The 15646-nt window shown below is 38.8% G+C and overlaps 1 protein-coding gene across 3 annotated transcripts in view; it reads right to left on the bottom strand.

Moving 5' to 3' along the window:
- Positions 1 to 15646, bottom strand: part of NME8 (NME/NM23 family member 8) — a 43772-nt gene that overhangs the window by 24362 nt on the left and 3764 nt on the right. For 2 of the 3 annotated variants that reach the window (XM_029956685.1, XM_029956692.1), the window contains exons 5-7: positions 11912 to 11983; positions 6639 to 6755; positions 160 to 226 (exon numbers count right to left, since the gene is read on the bottom strand). In XM_029956685.1, the coding sequence (XP_029812545.1) occupies positions 160 to 226; positions 6639 to 6755; positions 11912 to 11983 (256 nt within the window). The remainder of the gene's footprint in view (positions 1 to 159; positions 227 to 6638; positions 6756 to 11911; positions 11984 to 15646) is intronic. The other variant, XM_029956700.1, reaches the window with a different exon arrangement.

The raw sequence follows: 15646 nt of genomic DNA on the forward strand, positions 1-15646 counted from the left end.
AAACATTAAAAAAATTTAATAACAAGTCTAATATTAGCTCACCAGTCCCTCACCAATGACATTGATGTCACCACCAGTTTTTTGTTCTTACAAGTAGTGCTATAATGAACATCCATCTACATGAACCCCTCCCCACTACTTTGAAGGAAATTTACTTACCAGTATTTTTATAAGGTGATTCCTCACCATCTTCTGCACCTGAGTCCACAAACATAATTTCATGGTACTGTGGAAAAGAAATGCAAATAGAAGTTATATTTTAATATGATAGGAAAAGAGTTTTTAGAAAATTGTTTCTCATAAATATCTATACAGATATAAGGTAAAGTGGGAATGTGCCTACATTTACCTAAACTACTTTTCCTGATCTTTCCCCTGAAATAAAATAAAGGATGTTGAAAATAATTTGGGTGCGAAGGCTATCAGAAAGCATGCATATGTGCCATTTGGAAAGTGATCAACAACCAGAAAAACCTTAAAATTTAAGAAGAGCATAATGAATAAAATAAGAAAGAAGCAGAGATTAATAAGTAAGGAAGCGATAAATACATAATTATCAGGTTATAGATCAAATGGGCATTCGATGAGTTTCTAGATCCTGACTATTATTCTTGGTCAACTAGAAACAGCAAAAATACTTTCTTAGCTTATAAAAAAAATGTATTCCTCAAAACAACAGCCAATTTTCTACTATAGAGTAAAAAACTAAAAAGGATGGGGATAGAGGTGCCTTAATTTTTTGAGATTCTAACTACTTGAAAGGTATATATATTTTTTCATATATATACTTTTTGGCAAGAGAATGTATAATGTCAGAGTCTCACTGAAATAAAGACCCCAAAATGTATGGAAATGACTATACAGGAAACATTTGTCCTTACTATAATCAGAAATAAGATATTTATGCCAGCTATAACTTCAGATTGATCTGACTTTATATTTGCTGGATGTATGCTTGTCACAGGGCAGCCACTAACCACATAAAACTCTTTCAGCCCTTGAAATAAAGTTAGTCCAATTTAAGATGTGCCAGAGTGAAAACTACACAGCACATTCCACAGATTTAAAATGAAAAAAAAAAAAATATTGTAGAATACCTTAGTTTTTCTATTGAGTACATCCTTAAGATGAAATCTTTTTTTTTAAAGATAGCATTTTATTTTTAATGTTTTTATTTATTTTTAGAGAGAGAGGGAGACAGCATGAGCAGGGGAGGGTCAGAGAGAGAGGGTGACACAGAATCTGAAGACAGACTCCAGGCTCTGAGCTAGCTGTCAGAACAGAGCTTGACGCAGAGCTCGAACCCACAAACCATGAGATCATGACCTGAGCCGAATCCGGACTCTTAACCGACTGAGCCACCCAGGTGCCCCGAAATCTTCTTAATATATAGGATTTAAAAAATTTAATTTCACTCCTTTCTTTGCTGTCGTTTTTAATGTGACCAGTAGAATATTTTTGATTATGTATGTGGCTCACAACATGACTTGAATTTTATTACTATCAGACAGGGCTGTGCTAGACCAGACAATTAGATAAGAAAACTAAATAGCAGAAGCATTCAACAAAATGGAGTAATGAAAAAAATGAACATTTAATACATTTCTTACATTCACAGTGCTATCAATTAAAACAGGATATCATTTTGTAAGAACAATCAACCAACAACAATATAACCACAGAAGGGGGCATACATAGAGAAAGCTGGATAGAATACAGCCATTAGGAGTTTATATTTAGGAGTCATTCTGCCCGACATGAAAATCTGGTTTCACCATCGACTGGCTGCCTGTTTCTGGGGGAAATGACTTAATGTTTTTAAGCCTTCTCTTGTGGTTTGTAATTATCTTATAAGATTTCTTGAGATTCCCATTCAAGATGGCAACGTAGAAGGCTCCTGGACTAACCTCCTCCCATAAACACACCATATCTACAGCTATATACAAAAAAATTTCCTCTGAAAAGAAATCCGGAGACAGTCTGAGCAACTCCTACCCATCAGGTAGGAAAAATGGGAAAAAAAACCCAACCCATATTGGGTAGGAGGGGTTGAGACACAACTCGACCATGAACTTCACCCTCCACCACAGTGACACACCATTGGGAGAGAACAACCAGCATCTCCCTAAAGAGTGAAGGGTTGGACTCAAGATACAAAGCCCCCAATCTTAAGACTTCCAACTGAAAGATGTGTCCCCAAAATGCCTGGCTCTGAAAGCCAACTGGGGCTTAACGTCCATGAGTCCCAGGGGGCTATGGTAAACTGTTCTTAATGGGTTGGTAAGGATGGACGTGGCCATTCTATCAAGGCTCAATGCACCAGCAGCTCACTGACATGCCCAGTTTGTCTCTGAAAGAAGCCTACTGGAAACTCTTGAAGGCTGTAGGCTCAGAGTCAAGCTCCTAAATGAACACAGATCTAGTGGCTGACTGCATTCCTTTCTGAAGACCAGGGAGGCCAACAGGCGCCATCTTTGGACTTTCCCTCTGCCCAGATCCAGGTGGCTGATCTCCACATGAACATGAGCACACACCTGGCACCCCACCCTGGCTTTTGTGGCCACTGCCAAAAGAACACATCCCTTGATAGCCTGGTTCTGGCAGCCAGCAGAGCTGGTGATCATATGCTCAACACAACCAGCAATAGATAAACCATCCATACAGAAAATCAGCAAGGAAACACTGGACTTAAACTATATGTTAGACCAGATGGACTTAATATTTATAACACATTACATTCAAAAGCAGCAGAATACATATTCTCCTCAAGTGTACATGGAACATTCCCCAGGATCAATTATATGCTAGGCCATATCAAGCATCTTTTCTCACTACAATAATAGAAAACTCAACTACCAGAAGAAAATTGGAAAATTCATATATCTGTAGAGATTAAACATGTTACTGAACAACCAATGGGTCAAAGACAAAATCAAAAGAGAAATTAGAAAATACTTCAGACAAATATTAAAAAAAAGTGGGGGAGTGCCTAGGTGGGACAGTCAGTTGGGTACCACCTTTGGCTCAGGTCATGATCTTACAGTCCATGAGTTCAAGCCCCACGTTGGACTTTGTGCTGACAGCTCAAAGCCTACAGCCTGCTTCATATCCTGTGTCTCTCTGCCCCTCCCCCACCTCAAAAATAAACATTAAGAAAATACCTGAGACAAATGTTGATACATCACCCCAAAACTTACAGAATATTACAAAAGGGTTCTAAGAGGGAAGTTTATAGTGATAAACGCATACACCAAGGAACAAAACACAGATATCAAATATACAAACTAACCTTACACTTGAAGAAGCTATAAAAAGAGAACTAATGAAGCCAAAGTTAGTAGATAAAGGTAATAACAGAGATCAGAGCAGAAATAAATAAAATACATACTATATAGACAATAGAAAAATCAATGAAACTTAAATCTGGTTTTTTGAAAAAAATGACATTGAGCTAGAGCATGAAGAAAAAAAGACAGTGAACTGAAATAAATAAAATTAGAAATGAAAAAGGAGACATCACAAATGACAAATGACACCATATAAATACAAAGGTTCTTAAGAGACTATTACGAACAAATATGACATCACTATCACAAAAAGTTATGTGCACACCCACGTTCACTGCATCATTGTTTACACAACCTAATGTCCATGGATTGATGAATGGATAAAGATAATGTGTCATAGGGGCACCTAGGTGGCTCAGTTGGTTAAGTGTCCAAGTTAGGCTTAGGTCATGGTCTCATGCTTGTAAGTTTGAGCCCTGCTTCGGGCTCTGTGCTGACAGCTCAGAGCCTGGAGCCTTCTTTGGATTCTGCGTCTCCCTCTCTCTCTGCCCCTCGCCCACTTGTGCTCTGTCTCTCTCTATCTCTCTCTCAAAAGAAATAAACATTTAAAGAAATGTTTTTAAAGATAATGTGGCAGGGGCGCCTGGGTGGCTCAGTTGGTTAAGCGTCCGGCTTCAACTCAGGTCAAGATCTCACAGTTCGTGGGTTCGAGCCCTGCGTCAGGCTCTGTGCTGACAGCTAGCTCAGAGCCTGGAGCCTGCTTCAGATTCTGTGTCTCCCTCTCTCTCTGACCCTCCCCTGCTCACGCTGTCTCTGTCTCTCAAAAATAAAATAAAAAATAAAAACCATAAAAAAAATTTTAAAGATAATGTGGCATATGTATATATATATATATACGTGTATATATATATATATGTATATATATATACGTGTATATATATATATGTATATATATATACACGTATATATATATATCCCACCATTTGTGACAGCATAGATGGACCTTGAGGGCAATATTCTAAGTGAAATCAGTCAAACAGCAAAAGACAAATACTGTATGATCTTATTTATAAGTGTAATGTAGAAAAACTAAACACATCAATACAGAGAACAGAAAGGTGGTTACCAGAGGTAGAGGGTAGGAAGTGGGGGAATTGGGTGAAGTTCCCCAAAAAGTACAAACTTCCAGTTATACAATAAGTAAGTTCTGAAGGTGTAATATACAGCATGGTGACTACAGGTAATCACACTGTACGGTATATTTGAAAGTTGCCAAGAGAGTAGATCTTGAAAGTCCTCATGACAACAATAACAAAAAACTGTAACTACAAGAGGTGACAGATATTAAGATGTAAATTAAACTTAGGGAGGTGATCATTTCACAATACCTACAGATATCAAATCACTATGCTATACTCATTAAATTAATACAATGTAATTTGTCAGTTAAACTCAATAAAACTAGGAAGGAAAGAGATTTGTCAAAATTAAAGGAGGAGATCTGTTGGGAAATCTTAGCATGCTAACAGTGGGACGTCCTCAATAATTCCTAGTTGTTACAATTTTCACAAACAAGGCAGGGGTGGTAAGAGACAGAAACAGAGAGAAGGAAAGGGAGAGATTCTGTGACAAACAAGAAAGCCTGAAAAGTAAAGAAAAGTGTCCTTGCATGAGAAAAATCACTGTTATAAATGTAAATTCGCCATATTTGTCATTTGTCAGGTTTCCATCAAAATGTTCATTTTTGGGGTGCCTGGGTGGCTCGGTTGGTTGAGCACCTGGCTCTCAATTTCAGTTCAGGTCACGATCCCAAGGTCAAGATTGAGCCCCCCATCAGGCTGGGCAATGGGTGTGGACCCCGCTTGAGGTTCTCTCTGCCTATCCTCCTGCCTCAAAAAGTTAATTTTAATTTTTGTTTAATTTTTTTAATGTTTTATTTATTTTTGATACAGAGAAAGCAGAGCATGAGAGGGGGAGGGGCAGAGAGAGAAGGAGACACAGGACCGGAAGCAGCTCCAGGCTCTGAGCTAGCTGTCAGCACAGAGCTTGACGCAGGGCTCGAACCCACGAACGTGAGATCTGACCTGAGCCGAAGTCGGAGGCTTAACCGACTGAGCCACCCAGGCGCCCCTAATTTTAATTTTAAATAATGTTCATTCTTTTCCTTTTGTGCACACTATGGACATTGGCACATAACATATTAGACAGAAAGTACAAGCATTTGCCCCCAGCTTACTGTTGTCCTTTCACATTTTAGGGTGCCCTTCAAAGTTTTAAGTAATCAAATCTATTAATTTTTCCTTTTTTGACATCTCTGTTTTGTGCTTTGTTTACAATGCTTTCCTCAACATAGGACAGTACAAACGCTTGCCAGTATTTTCTTCTAATACTTTTATGTGTTCTTTGTGTTCAGCTCTGCAATTCATCGGTAATTTATTTATGTATATGATAAAATGATACAGCTTTCTTATACAAATAGTTAACCCAAAATTTTTAAGCCTGTTTTATGGAGTTTTTTTATCCTTTCCTAATTTAAACTGATGTTTTTTATAGCAAACATTTATACAAGCTTCAGCCTACACCTTCTCATTATTTCTATTTTCCAGGATTTCTTGGCTCTTCTTGATTTTCCATTTCTTAAATTCATACTTTCCCTTTTTTCTGTGGTTATTGTTGGTTTGGTGTGTGTGGATGTCTTGTGTGGGGGGGGGGCAGACACGTGTACTTTTGTTTCAATAACCCCAGTAGCTCTTATTTATCTGCCTGTATTTCTGATCACTTCCTCTGCAGCTTCTTTTCTTTCAATATTATGTTCATACTTGTACATGCTTTGTAGCTTGTTTTTCAATTTTTAAATACTTTACCTTTCATTACACAGACAATATACCTCACATGCAGGATCTTACTCTAAGTATCCTAAGTGTACTCTTGTCTTCATTTGTGAATCTATCTTGGTCCTCTTTCCATATCACTATGTACAGAGCTAGAAAACACTAAAATAATATTCTGCTCTATGGATTTGTATAATTTATGACAAAAATTACAGACATTGTATGGAACCTATTCAGTGTTGTTCGACAGTTAGATTGATTTCAAATGCTTAAAAACAGACAACTTTGCTATAAACGCCTCTTTCTATATTTGTTTCATTATCTTTTCAAGGAAAATTGCAGTGTAATTACTCAAAGGATACATGTGTTTTTTAAGGTCTTTGATTCATACTGCCAAAACAAATCTGTACCATTTAGACACCTAGATGATTACAACATTTGGGGAGATTCTTTAGGAAAACCGCAAAACAAATGTAATGCGTTTCTTAAGAATAAAATAGTCAGTAATCTAAAGTATTACCTGAGGGCGAACCATTTCACCTGCTTCAATTTTCCTCTCCTCATCGATCAAGTTAATAATTTTTTGATTAACAAGTGGTGCATTTGCACCATTAACCTTTGCAATAATTTTGCCATTCTATAAGGGAAAAGAAAGCATAAGGGAAACTTTCATTTTCAGGATAAGTCCAGAATTCAACTTGACTAAGTCACTCCAACAGGCCCCACACCCCCATCAATCCTTTTTAGTGATTACAAATAGTCATTTTGATCTTCTTTTTTCCTTCATGTTTATTTGTTATTCATTTTGAAAGATAGAGAGAGAGAGAGTGCAAGTTGGGAAGGGGGAGAGAGAGAGGGAGAGAGAGACGGCACACTCCGACTACACCTGTTGGCACAGAGCCCAATGTGGGGCTCAATCTCACGAACCAGGAAATCATGAGCTGAGCCAAAATTAAGAGTGGGACACTTAATGAACTGAGCCACCCAGGCACCCCTGCAATTAGCCATTTTAAAATAAGGTATTAGTGATGTGAAAGTACTTCTTGATTTGAAAAACCTACTTCTTTGAGTTCTACTTCCACATTGCCTGTCCTCCTTCAACCAAAGACAAGGCATCCCTGCATTACATTCAACAGTTCTGTAGGCCTCCCAACCTTGCCTTCCCTAATTATTTTTGACATTATGTCCCCTCTCATCCATCTTTCTACATATATTTTATTTAAAACCTGTTTACTGGCACAGTACCAGCCATGATGGTATGGAACAGCAGTCCTGGTACATGGCCTAATTAAATTACAAAAAAAGGAGAAAAAACCCAACACAGTCAAAATATGTAAAATACCAATCATGACAAAACCACTAAGAGAGGCACAAAACACCAGGAGCATCTATGAGAATTTGTCCTGATCAAGGAGATCAGCAAAGGTGCTTACCAATATATCAGGATGGGATTCTTGGGTTAAAATGTGTAGGATGGGTAAGAGATAAGTAGGCAAAATGGAAAAGAAAGGGTATTCTAGACAAAAGGAATAGAGATGCAAAGGTCCTGAGGCCAGAAGGAATTATGGCAGATGAGAAGGCCAGCTGAGAAAGTGAGGGGATGCCTGGTATGAGAAGAAACCCAACAGCGAGGGGGAATCAGACCATGCAGAGCCTTGTGGGCCATGGAACGGCACAGCCTTTAACCTAAATGCAGTGGGAAGCCTTAGGCATTGTTTAAACAGAGGCAGTGTCCACAATTAGAACTGTTATTTGTAAAGATCATTTCCCCTACCATGTTTAGAGTTAGAAGGGAGCAGGAGAAGATGGTCATATACAAATGGGGCTATCCTAGAGGTGATGATGAGAGAGATGAGTGCCGTCTGAGGCAGTGGTGATAGAGAGGGAAAGAACGGAAAGACGCAGATGAGTGTGAGAAAGACCTGGGTGGTGAAACTGACAGGTCCAAGGCCTGCAGTCTATTGGGTGTGATGGAGAGAAAAGTCATGAAGCTGACTTTTCTGTTTCTGTCAAGAAACTAGATAGATTAAGATGTTAATGACCACATGAGGTGACACTTAGAAGGTCATATTTCCTGGGGATGGATGAAGGGTCTGGGGTTGGTCCAGTCCCTTGTGAGATGCTCTTGAGACAACAAAGAAGGATGTAAGAGCACCAATTGGAGACATAACTCTGGAGCTCAATGTACAGAAATCAGCTGAAGACGTAAATGTGAGTTCTTTAAACATAGGTGGTGACAATGGAAACTGTGTGGAGGAAATTTTCTAAGGAGGGTATTAGCATGATAAGATCAATACTTGCCGGCTGAATAAAAAAAACACAAACCTGCGGGGCACCTGGAAGGCTCAATCAGCTGAGTGTATGACTTTGGCTCAGGTCCTGTTCTCATGGTTCTTGAGTTCGAGCCCCACATCTGGCTTTGCACTGACAGCGCAGAGCCTGCTTCAGATTCTCTGTCTCCCTCTGTCTCTGTTGCACCCTCCCCACCACTAGTGCTCTCTCTCTCTCTCTCAAAAACAATAAACATTAAAAAGAAATGTAAACCTGCAAAGGAGATGGAGGGGAATAACATCTAGGTAGGCAAAAGGGAAACCAAATAACAAAGCCAAAATACACCAATGTTTCAAAAAGGAGGGCATAGCCACCACATTCAATACATTTGTCTGTATATTTAACAACAGGCTACTAAGTGGGTTCCTTGGCAACAGTAAATTTGCTTGAATAATCAGACAGAAGGCAGATTGAATGGGTTGAGGAATTCATGGAATGTAAAAAAAAAAGGTGGAGTAAAAATAAACATGCAAACTCTTCTGAGAAATTTAACTATGAGACAAGATATGGGTGACAGCCAGAGAGGGGCATGGCACCAAAAACAGTGTTATTTTTTTAATTGGAAATATTTAATCATCTTCAAAGGGCAATGAGAAGGATCCAGTCAGGAAACATTTAAAGAAATACACTCAAGTTACCATTTCCCACTAAAAGGAATCTTCCAACAATTCTGGGGCCTTTCTAATGTCCCTTGAAAAAGCACTTCCTGCTGAAACTGATAAATAGAGCCATTGTGGGGTATTTATATAAACAAGGGATGACTTGATGGTGGTTTTGTGGTCACAGATTGAGATTCTTAGATAAAGGATTATAGATGTGGTGAAATGAATAACAAAATCTGAGGCATAACTACAGGAGCAACTGATTGAGGTGCTTTGGGAAAAAGTTCACTAGCCCTTAGGAGGTCAGGAATTGAGAGACCAGGACATTAAGTGGGTTGGAAATGTGGATGCTGAAGTCCCTGGGGGTGACAGCAGGGCAAGGGGTTTGAAAGGAAGCCTTTGAAACACTCACCAGTCATCAACAGAACTGGTTTGAAGGCCAGTAAATGACAGGAGTGAGGTGGGGGAGGAGGGAGAAGGTTTAGCCAAATAGCTAAATTAGCAAGGAAAAGTCCTTTAATAAAAGTTATCAAAGTAAGAAGTAAAGGGAATATCGATTCTACTTCTGGCCTCAAGAGACACTTGTCACTACCCTGGACTGCAGAGAAATGTGTCCTCAGTAAGGGGCCAGATGTAAGGTAAGTCAAAGAAATGCAGTGAAAGCTGAGATCCATGACTAAAGATCTTAGGAAGTGTGCTGATTGCTTGTCTCAATTTCAGATGTCACACAATGAAAGGGTCTGTGAGGTTGAGGTAGAATTGGGAGAACTGGGTCAGGAAAAGGAAACTTCCGAGCATTAGAAGGATGAACACTGCAGGATTGGCAAGAAGGGTGGACTCATAGTCCTGGCACTGATTGCTAGATAAGAGAACGTGGACTGGACGGTCCAGTCGAGGAGGGTGGGTATAAGTCTACTGAACAGACCTGACAAATTGCAGGGCAATGATGGCGGTCCCAGAGCTCCAGCTCAGTCCCCTGCCCAGTCTCTCTTCCTCAGTTCCATGTTCCTGACTGCTACTGCTACTAGTCTCCTCACTGTCCCTAATTTTAGCCCACCAAGCCCACTTCTGGGTGTTACTCACTCTGCTTCCAAAACTTTGTCTAGGCCCAGAGTCAATAATCAGTGACGCGGCACAGAGACTATATTTTGACAAAGCTACAAAGACTTAGTGTCTGGCCCTTTACAGAAAAAGCCAACTGACCCCTCACCTAAATCATCAAATCCTACATGCCCAACCAAGAGCAAGATCCACAAGGCAACTTTTAATATTCAATTAACCCAGTAATTCAATTCCTTGAAAGAGTTACAAGGGCATTATTTAGTAGAAGCAAAAAGTTATATTCAAGAAATTTTTTATGTTTATTTATTTAATTTGAGAGAGAGGGAGTGAGCAGGGGAGGAGCAGAGAGAGAGAGAGAGAGAGAGAGAGAGAGAGAGAGAGAATCCCAAACAGGCTCCTTGCTATCAGTGCAGAGCCTGACATGGAGCTGAATCTCACCAACTGTGAGATCATGACCTGAGCGGAAATCAAGAGTTGGATGCTTAACCAACTGAGCCATCCAGGCGCCCATATCCAAGAAAAGAGTCTAATAGTGATTTCTAATACAAAAAATAATAATCAAGGTATCCAACAGCCAAGGAACAGTCCAAGCCCTCCCCAGGAAACCTTTCCTTACTGTCCTCGCTTCTCTGCTTCTGTAGTAGCTATACTCTATGCCATATAATTTAGCTCTTAACTATGTATACTCTCTTTTTAGAAAACACCCTTACTGTAGTGCCTGGGTGGCTCAGTCGGTTAAGTGTCTGGCTTCGGCTCAGGTCATGATCTCACGGTTTGTGGGTTCGAGCCCTGCATCAGGCTCTGTGCTGACAGCTAGCTCAGAGCCTGGAGCTTGCTTCAGATTCTGTGTCTCCCTCTCTCTCTGATCCTCCCCTGTTCAAGCTGTCTCTCTTTGTCTCTCAAAAAAATAAAGAAAGAACATTAAAAAAAATTTTTTAAACACCCTTACTCTTTCTTCCTGATTATTAAAGTTATATTTCATTAAGAATATTTAGAAAAGATTAAAAAGTATAAAGAAAACTCAAATATTGCATCCTTCCCCCATACATAGAAAACTGCTATTAACCAGGGTGCCTTAGTGTCTCAGTCAGTTAAGTGTCTGGCTTCGGCTCAGGTCATGATCTCACTGTTTGTAGGTTTCGTGGGTTCGAGCCCCACATCAGGCTCTGTGCTGACAGCTCAGAGCCTGGACCCTGCTTCGGATTCTGTGTCTACCTTTCTCTCTGCCCCTCCCTCACTCACAGTCTCTCTCTCTCTCTCTCTCTCTCTCTCTCTCTCTCTCTCTCTCAAAAACAAATAAAGCATTAAAAATTTTTTTGAAAAAAGAAAACTGCTATTAACAATTTGGTACTCTTCCTGTCTTCCTTCTATACAGTTGTACATACAGAGATAAAAGCAACATATATTATAAAATAGTGATCATATAGGTACTTCCTTGTATACATGAATACTTAGAGCCAATTCTCTCCTACCTCGTATATAAGAAATTTCTCACTTTTTACTCCTGTAAATAATCATTCATCATACCAATTTCTGATTATTTCTTCAGGAAACGTAAATACCATTCTTCTCTTTCCTTATAAACTAAGTGTGTGGTAGTCTAACCACTTCAACCCGTTACATGCCCCTAGAGGTCAAGTTACAAAATATATTAATAGACAAAGAAAGATAAGGCAAAAAAAAATCTACAATTACTATAATCAGAAAATAATAGTACCATGGCAATTTTACAATGCTACTTGCTATTTAACTGTAAATTGGAATCCAATAATATATCTTAGATGATGAATATACTTACAACACTAAAGAGAAAAACAGGTTCACATGTATATCTAAATGGCTGCAAAGTTATAATGTTGTCAGCTTCTGCCTGAAAAAAAAATATTTTATATAATAATAAGAGACTATATCTAAGTTATTAGATACACAATGTTGAAAAAATGAAGATCACGTAAAATTTTTGTTTCCTACAGCATTTTCTGGCTATGTTGTATTTGTTCTAAGGCTCAAACTGCATACCCTGGTGATTCAGGCCATGTAGCATTTAGCCTCGGCCTTACTTCTCCCTGTTCACCTTTGTACTACCCAGCCTATGGCTCAACTCACCTCCTTCTAGTTTGTCAAACAACACCGATGCTTTCCTCCCTCCTTGCCTGCTCTTGCCCTTCCTCTTTCAACCCAGGTCAAATGCCCCTCCTTCAAGAATCCTGTCTTGCTCCCTCCTGCTGGAAATCTTGTCCTGCTCCACATGGAATTGCACTGCCTCCCTTGAGGGCAACTTTCAGCACCATCATATGGGCCTAGCTCATTCTGTTTGATCAGATCTATGAGGTTCATCTTCCTCTTTGCATGTCACCCTCCTCCTTCTGTGTCAATCATGGAGCGTACAGGGATGCCCACTTTCACCACTGTTATTTAACATAGTACTAGAAGTCCTAGCCTCAGTAATCAGACAACAGAAAAAATTAAAAGACACCCAAATCAGCAAGAAAGAGTCAAACTTTCATTCTTCATGAATGACATGATACTCTATGTAGAAAACCTGAAGGACTCTAACCAAGAGGGCTAGAACTGATATGCAAATTCAGTAAAGGTGCTGGATACAAAATCAATTGCATTTCTATATATCAATAATGAAGCAGCAGAAAGGGAAATCAAGGAATCCATCCCACTTACAAGGAATTGTGCCAAAAACCATAAGATATCTAGGAATAAACTTAACCAAAGAGGTGAAAGATCTATACTGTGAAAACTATAAAACACTTATGAAAGAAATTTTAGGGTACCCAAAGAAATGGAAAGTCATTCCATGCTCATGAGTGGAAGAATAAATATACTATCCAACGCAATCTACATATTTGATGCAATCACTATCAAAATACCAACATCATTTTTCAAAGAGCTAGAACACACAGTCCTAAAATTTGTATGGAACCACAAAAGATCCTGAATAGCCAAAGCAATTCTGAAAAAGAAAAAAACTAGAGACATCACAATTCTGGATTTCAAATTATATTACAAAGCTCTAGTCATCAAGACAGTATGGTCCTGGCATAAAAACAGACACATAGATCAGTGGAATAGAATAGAAAACCCAGAAATGGACCTACAGCTGTTCAGTCAACTAATCTTTGACAAAACAGGAAAGAATATCCAATGGGAAAAAAGACAGTCTCTTCAACAAATGATATTGGAAAAACTGTACAGCAACATGCAGAAGAATGAAAATGGACCACTTTCTTACACGATACACAAAAATAAATTCAAAATGGATAAAAGAGCTAAATGTGAGACAAAGGGCAAGAGCAGGCAAGGAGGGAGGAAAGCATGGGTGTTGTATGACAAACCAGAAGATAACCATCAAAATCCTAGAGAAGAACACAGACAACAATCTCTTTGATATCAGCTATAGCAATTTCTTACTAGATACGTTTCTGGGAGCAAGGGAAACAAAACAAAAAAATGAACTATTGGGACATCATGGAGATAATAATAATAATAATAATAATAAACTTCTGCACAGTGGAGGAAACAATCAACAAAACTAAAAGGCAACCCATGAAATGGGAGAAGATATTTGCAAACGACATACCTCATAAAGGTTAGTATCCAAAATCTATAAAGAACTTATCAAAGTCCACACTCCACAAAACAAATAATCCAGCTAAGAAATGGGCAGAAGACATGAATAGAGATTTTTCCCAAGAAGATATACAGATAGCTAAAAAACAAATGAAAAGATGCTCAACGTCAACTCAGCGCCAGGGCAATACAAATCAAAACCACAATAACATACCACCTCACACCTGTCAGAATGGCTAAAATCAATAACACAGGAAACATCAGGTGTTGGCAAGGATGTGGAGAAAGGGGAACCCTCTTAACACTGTTGGTGGGAATGTAAACTGGTGCAGCCACTATGGAAAACAGTATGGAATTTCCTCAAAAAGCTAAAAACAGGAATACCCTATGATGCAGAAATTGCACCACTAGGTCTTTATCCAAGGATATAAAAATATGCATCCAGAGGGATACAATAGCCAAGTTCTGGAAAGAGCCCAAATGAGTCTATCAACTATGAACTGATGAATATACTCAGCCATAAAAGAAGAATGAAATCCCATCATTTGCAACAAGCTGGATGGATCTAGAAGGTACTATGCTAAGTGAAATAAGAGAAAGACAAATACCATATGATTTCACTCATATGTGGAATTTAAGAAACAAAACAGATGAACATAGGGGAAAGGAGAGAGAGAGAGAGAGAGATAGGCAAACCAGAAAACAGACTCTTAACTATAGAGAACAAACTAAGGGTTGCTAGAAGGGAGGTGAGTGGGGAGGATGGGCTAAATGGGTGATGGGCATTAAGGAGGACACTTGTGATGAGCACTGGGTGTTTTATGTAAGTGATGAATCACTAAGTTCTATACCTGAAAATAATATGATACTGTATGTTAACTAACTTGAATTTAAATAAAAACTTGGGGAAAAACAACAAATTTCAGGTTGTTGTAAATTGATTATCAACAACTGCATATTAAATTTTTTTTTCCTGCATATTAACATAGTACCCTTTGGGCCAATGGTCAGAGTGAGATCATTTGGTAGGGTCTTCTCTAAGAGATGGTTTTTGCAACCTAAAGCAATTGTCTTCAAACTGGGATTTCTGGAAGTTCTTCAACCACTGGGAAGAGGCCAAGAGAGGGTCTTTCAGCCCTGTCAGCCAAAGGCACTGTGTTATCTTTTTTTTTTTTAGAATCCTGCAGTCTACATTTCTCTTTTTTTTTAAGCTTCCAATGTTTAGAAAAAGAAAAGGAAGGAGGTGAAAGGTACTAATCTATAATATTAAAGGACAGAAGTTAACAATTATATTTAAAAGTAGTCTAGGACACCTGGGTGGCTCATTTGGTAGAGCATCTGACTCTTGATCTCAAGGTTGTGAGTTCAAGTCCCACACTGGGTATAGAGCTTACCTAACTAAATAAACAAACAAATAAATAAATGTAGTCTAGGTATCATCATTACAATGTTGCTATTATAATAAAGTATTAACAATTAAAGCACTTAATACCATAAAAAACTACAATAAAGACTATTACTGAATTTTTATATGTATAGGTACAATGTTAATACAAGTCGCCAAGTCTTTTAAACAATTTTTAACATTTATTTTTGAGAGACAGAGACACAGAGACAAAGTACAAGTGGGAGAGGGGCAGAGAGAGAGGGAGACACAGAATCTGAAGTGGGCTCCAGGCTCTGAGTGGTCAGCACAGAGCCTGATGCACGGCCCAAACTCACTGACCATAAGTCATGACCTGAGCCGAAGTCAGACACTTAACTGACTGAGCCACCACCCAGGCATCCCTGGTTTTCAAGTCTTTTAAAAAGACACATAACAACAACAACAACAACAAATTATACTGGCCATTTAGCCTAGGGTGATTTCAATAGTTAATCAGCCTTAAAGGTCACTCACAATAGAGGTTTCAAGACTATATTAATTTTTATCATTCTTTACAGGCAGGTC

This window comes from Suricata suricatta, chromosome 2 (assembly GCF_006229205.1).
Source record: "Suricata suricatta isolate VVHF042 chromosome 2, meerkat_22Aug2017_6uvM2_HiC, whole genome shotgun sequence".
Classification (NCBI taxonomy): Eukaryota; Metazoa; Chordata; class Mammalia; order Carnivora; family Herpestidae; genus Suricata; species Suricata suricatta.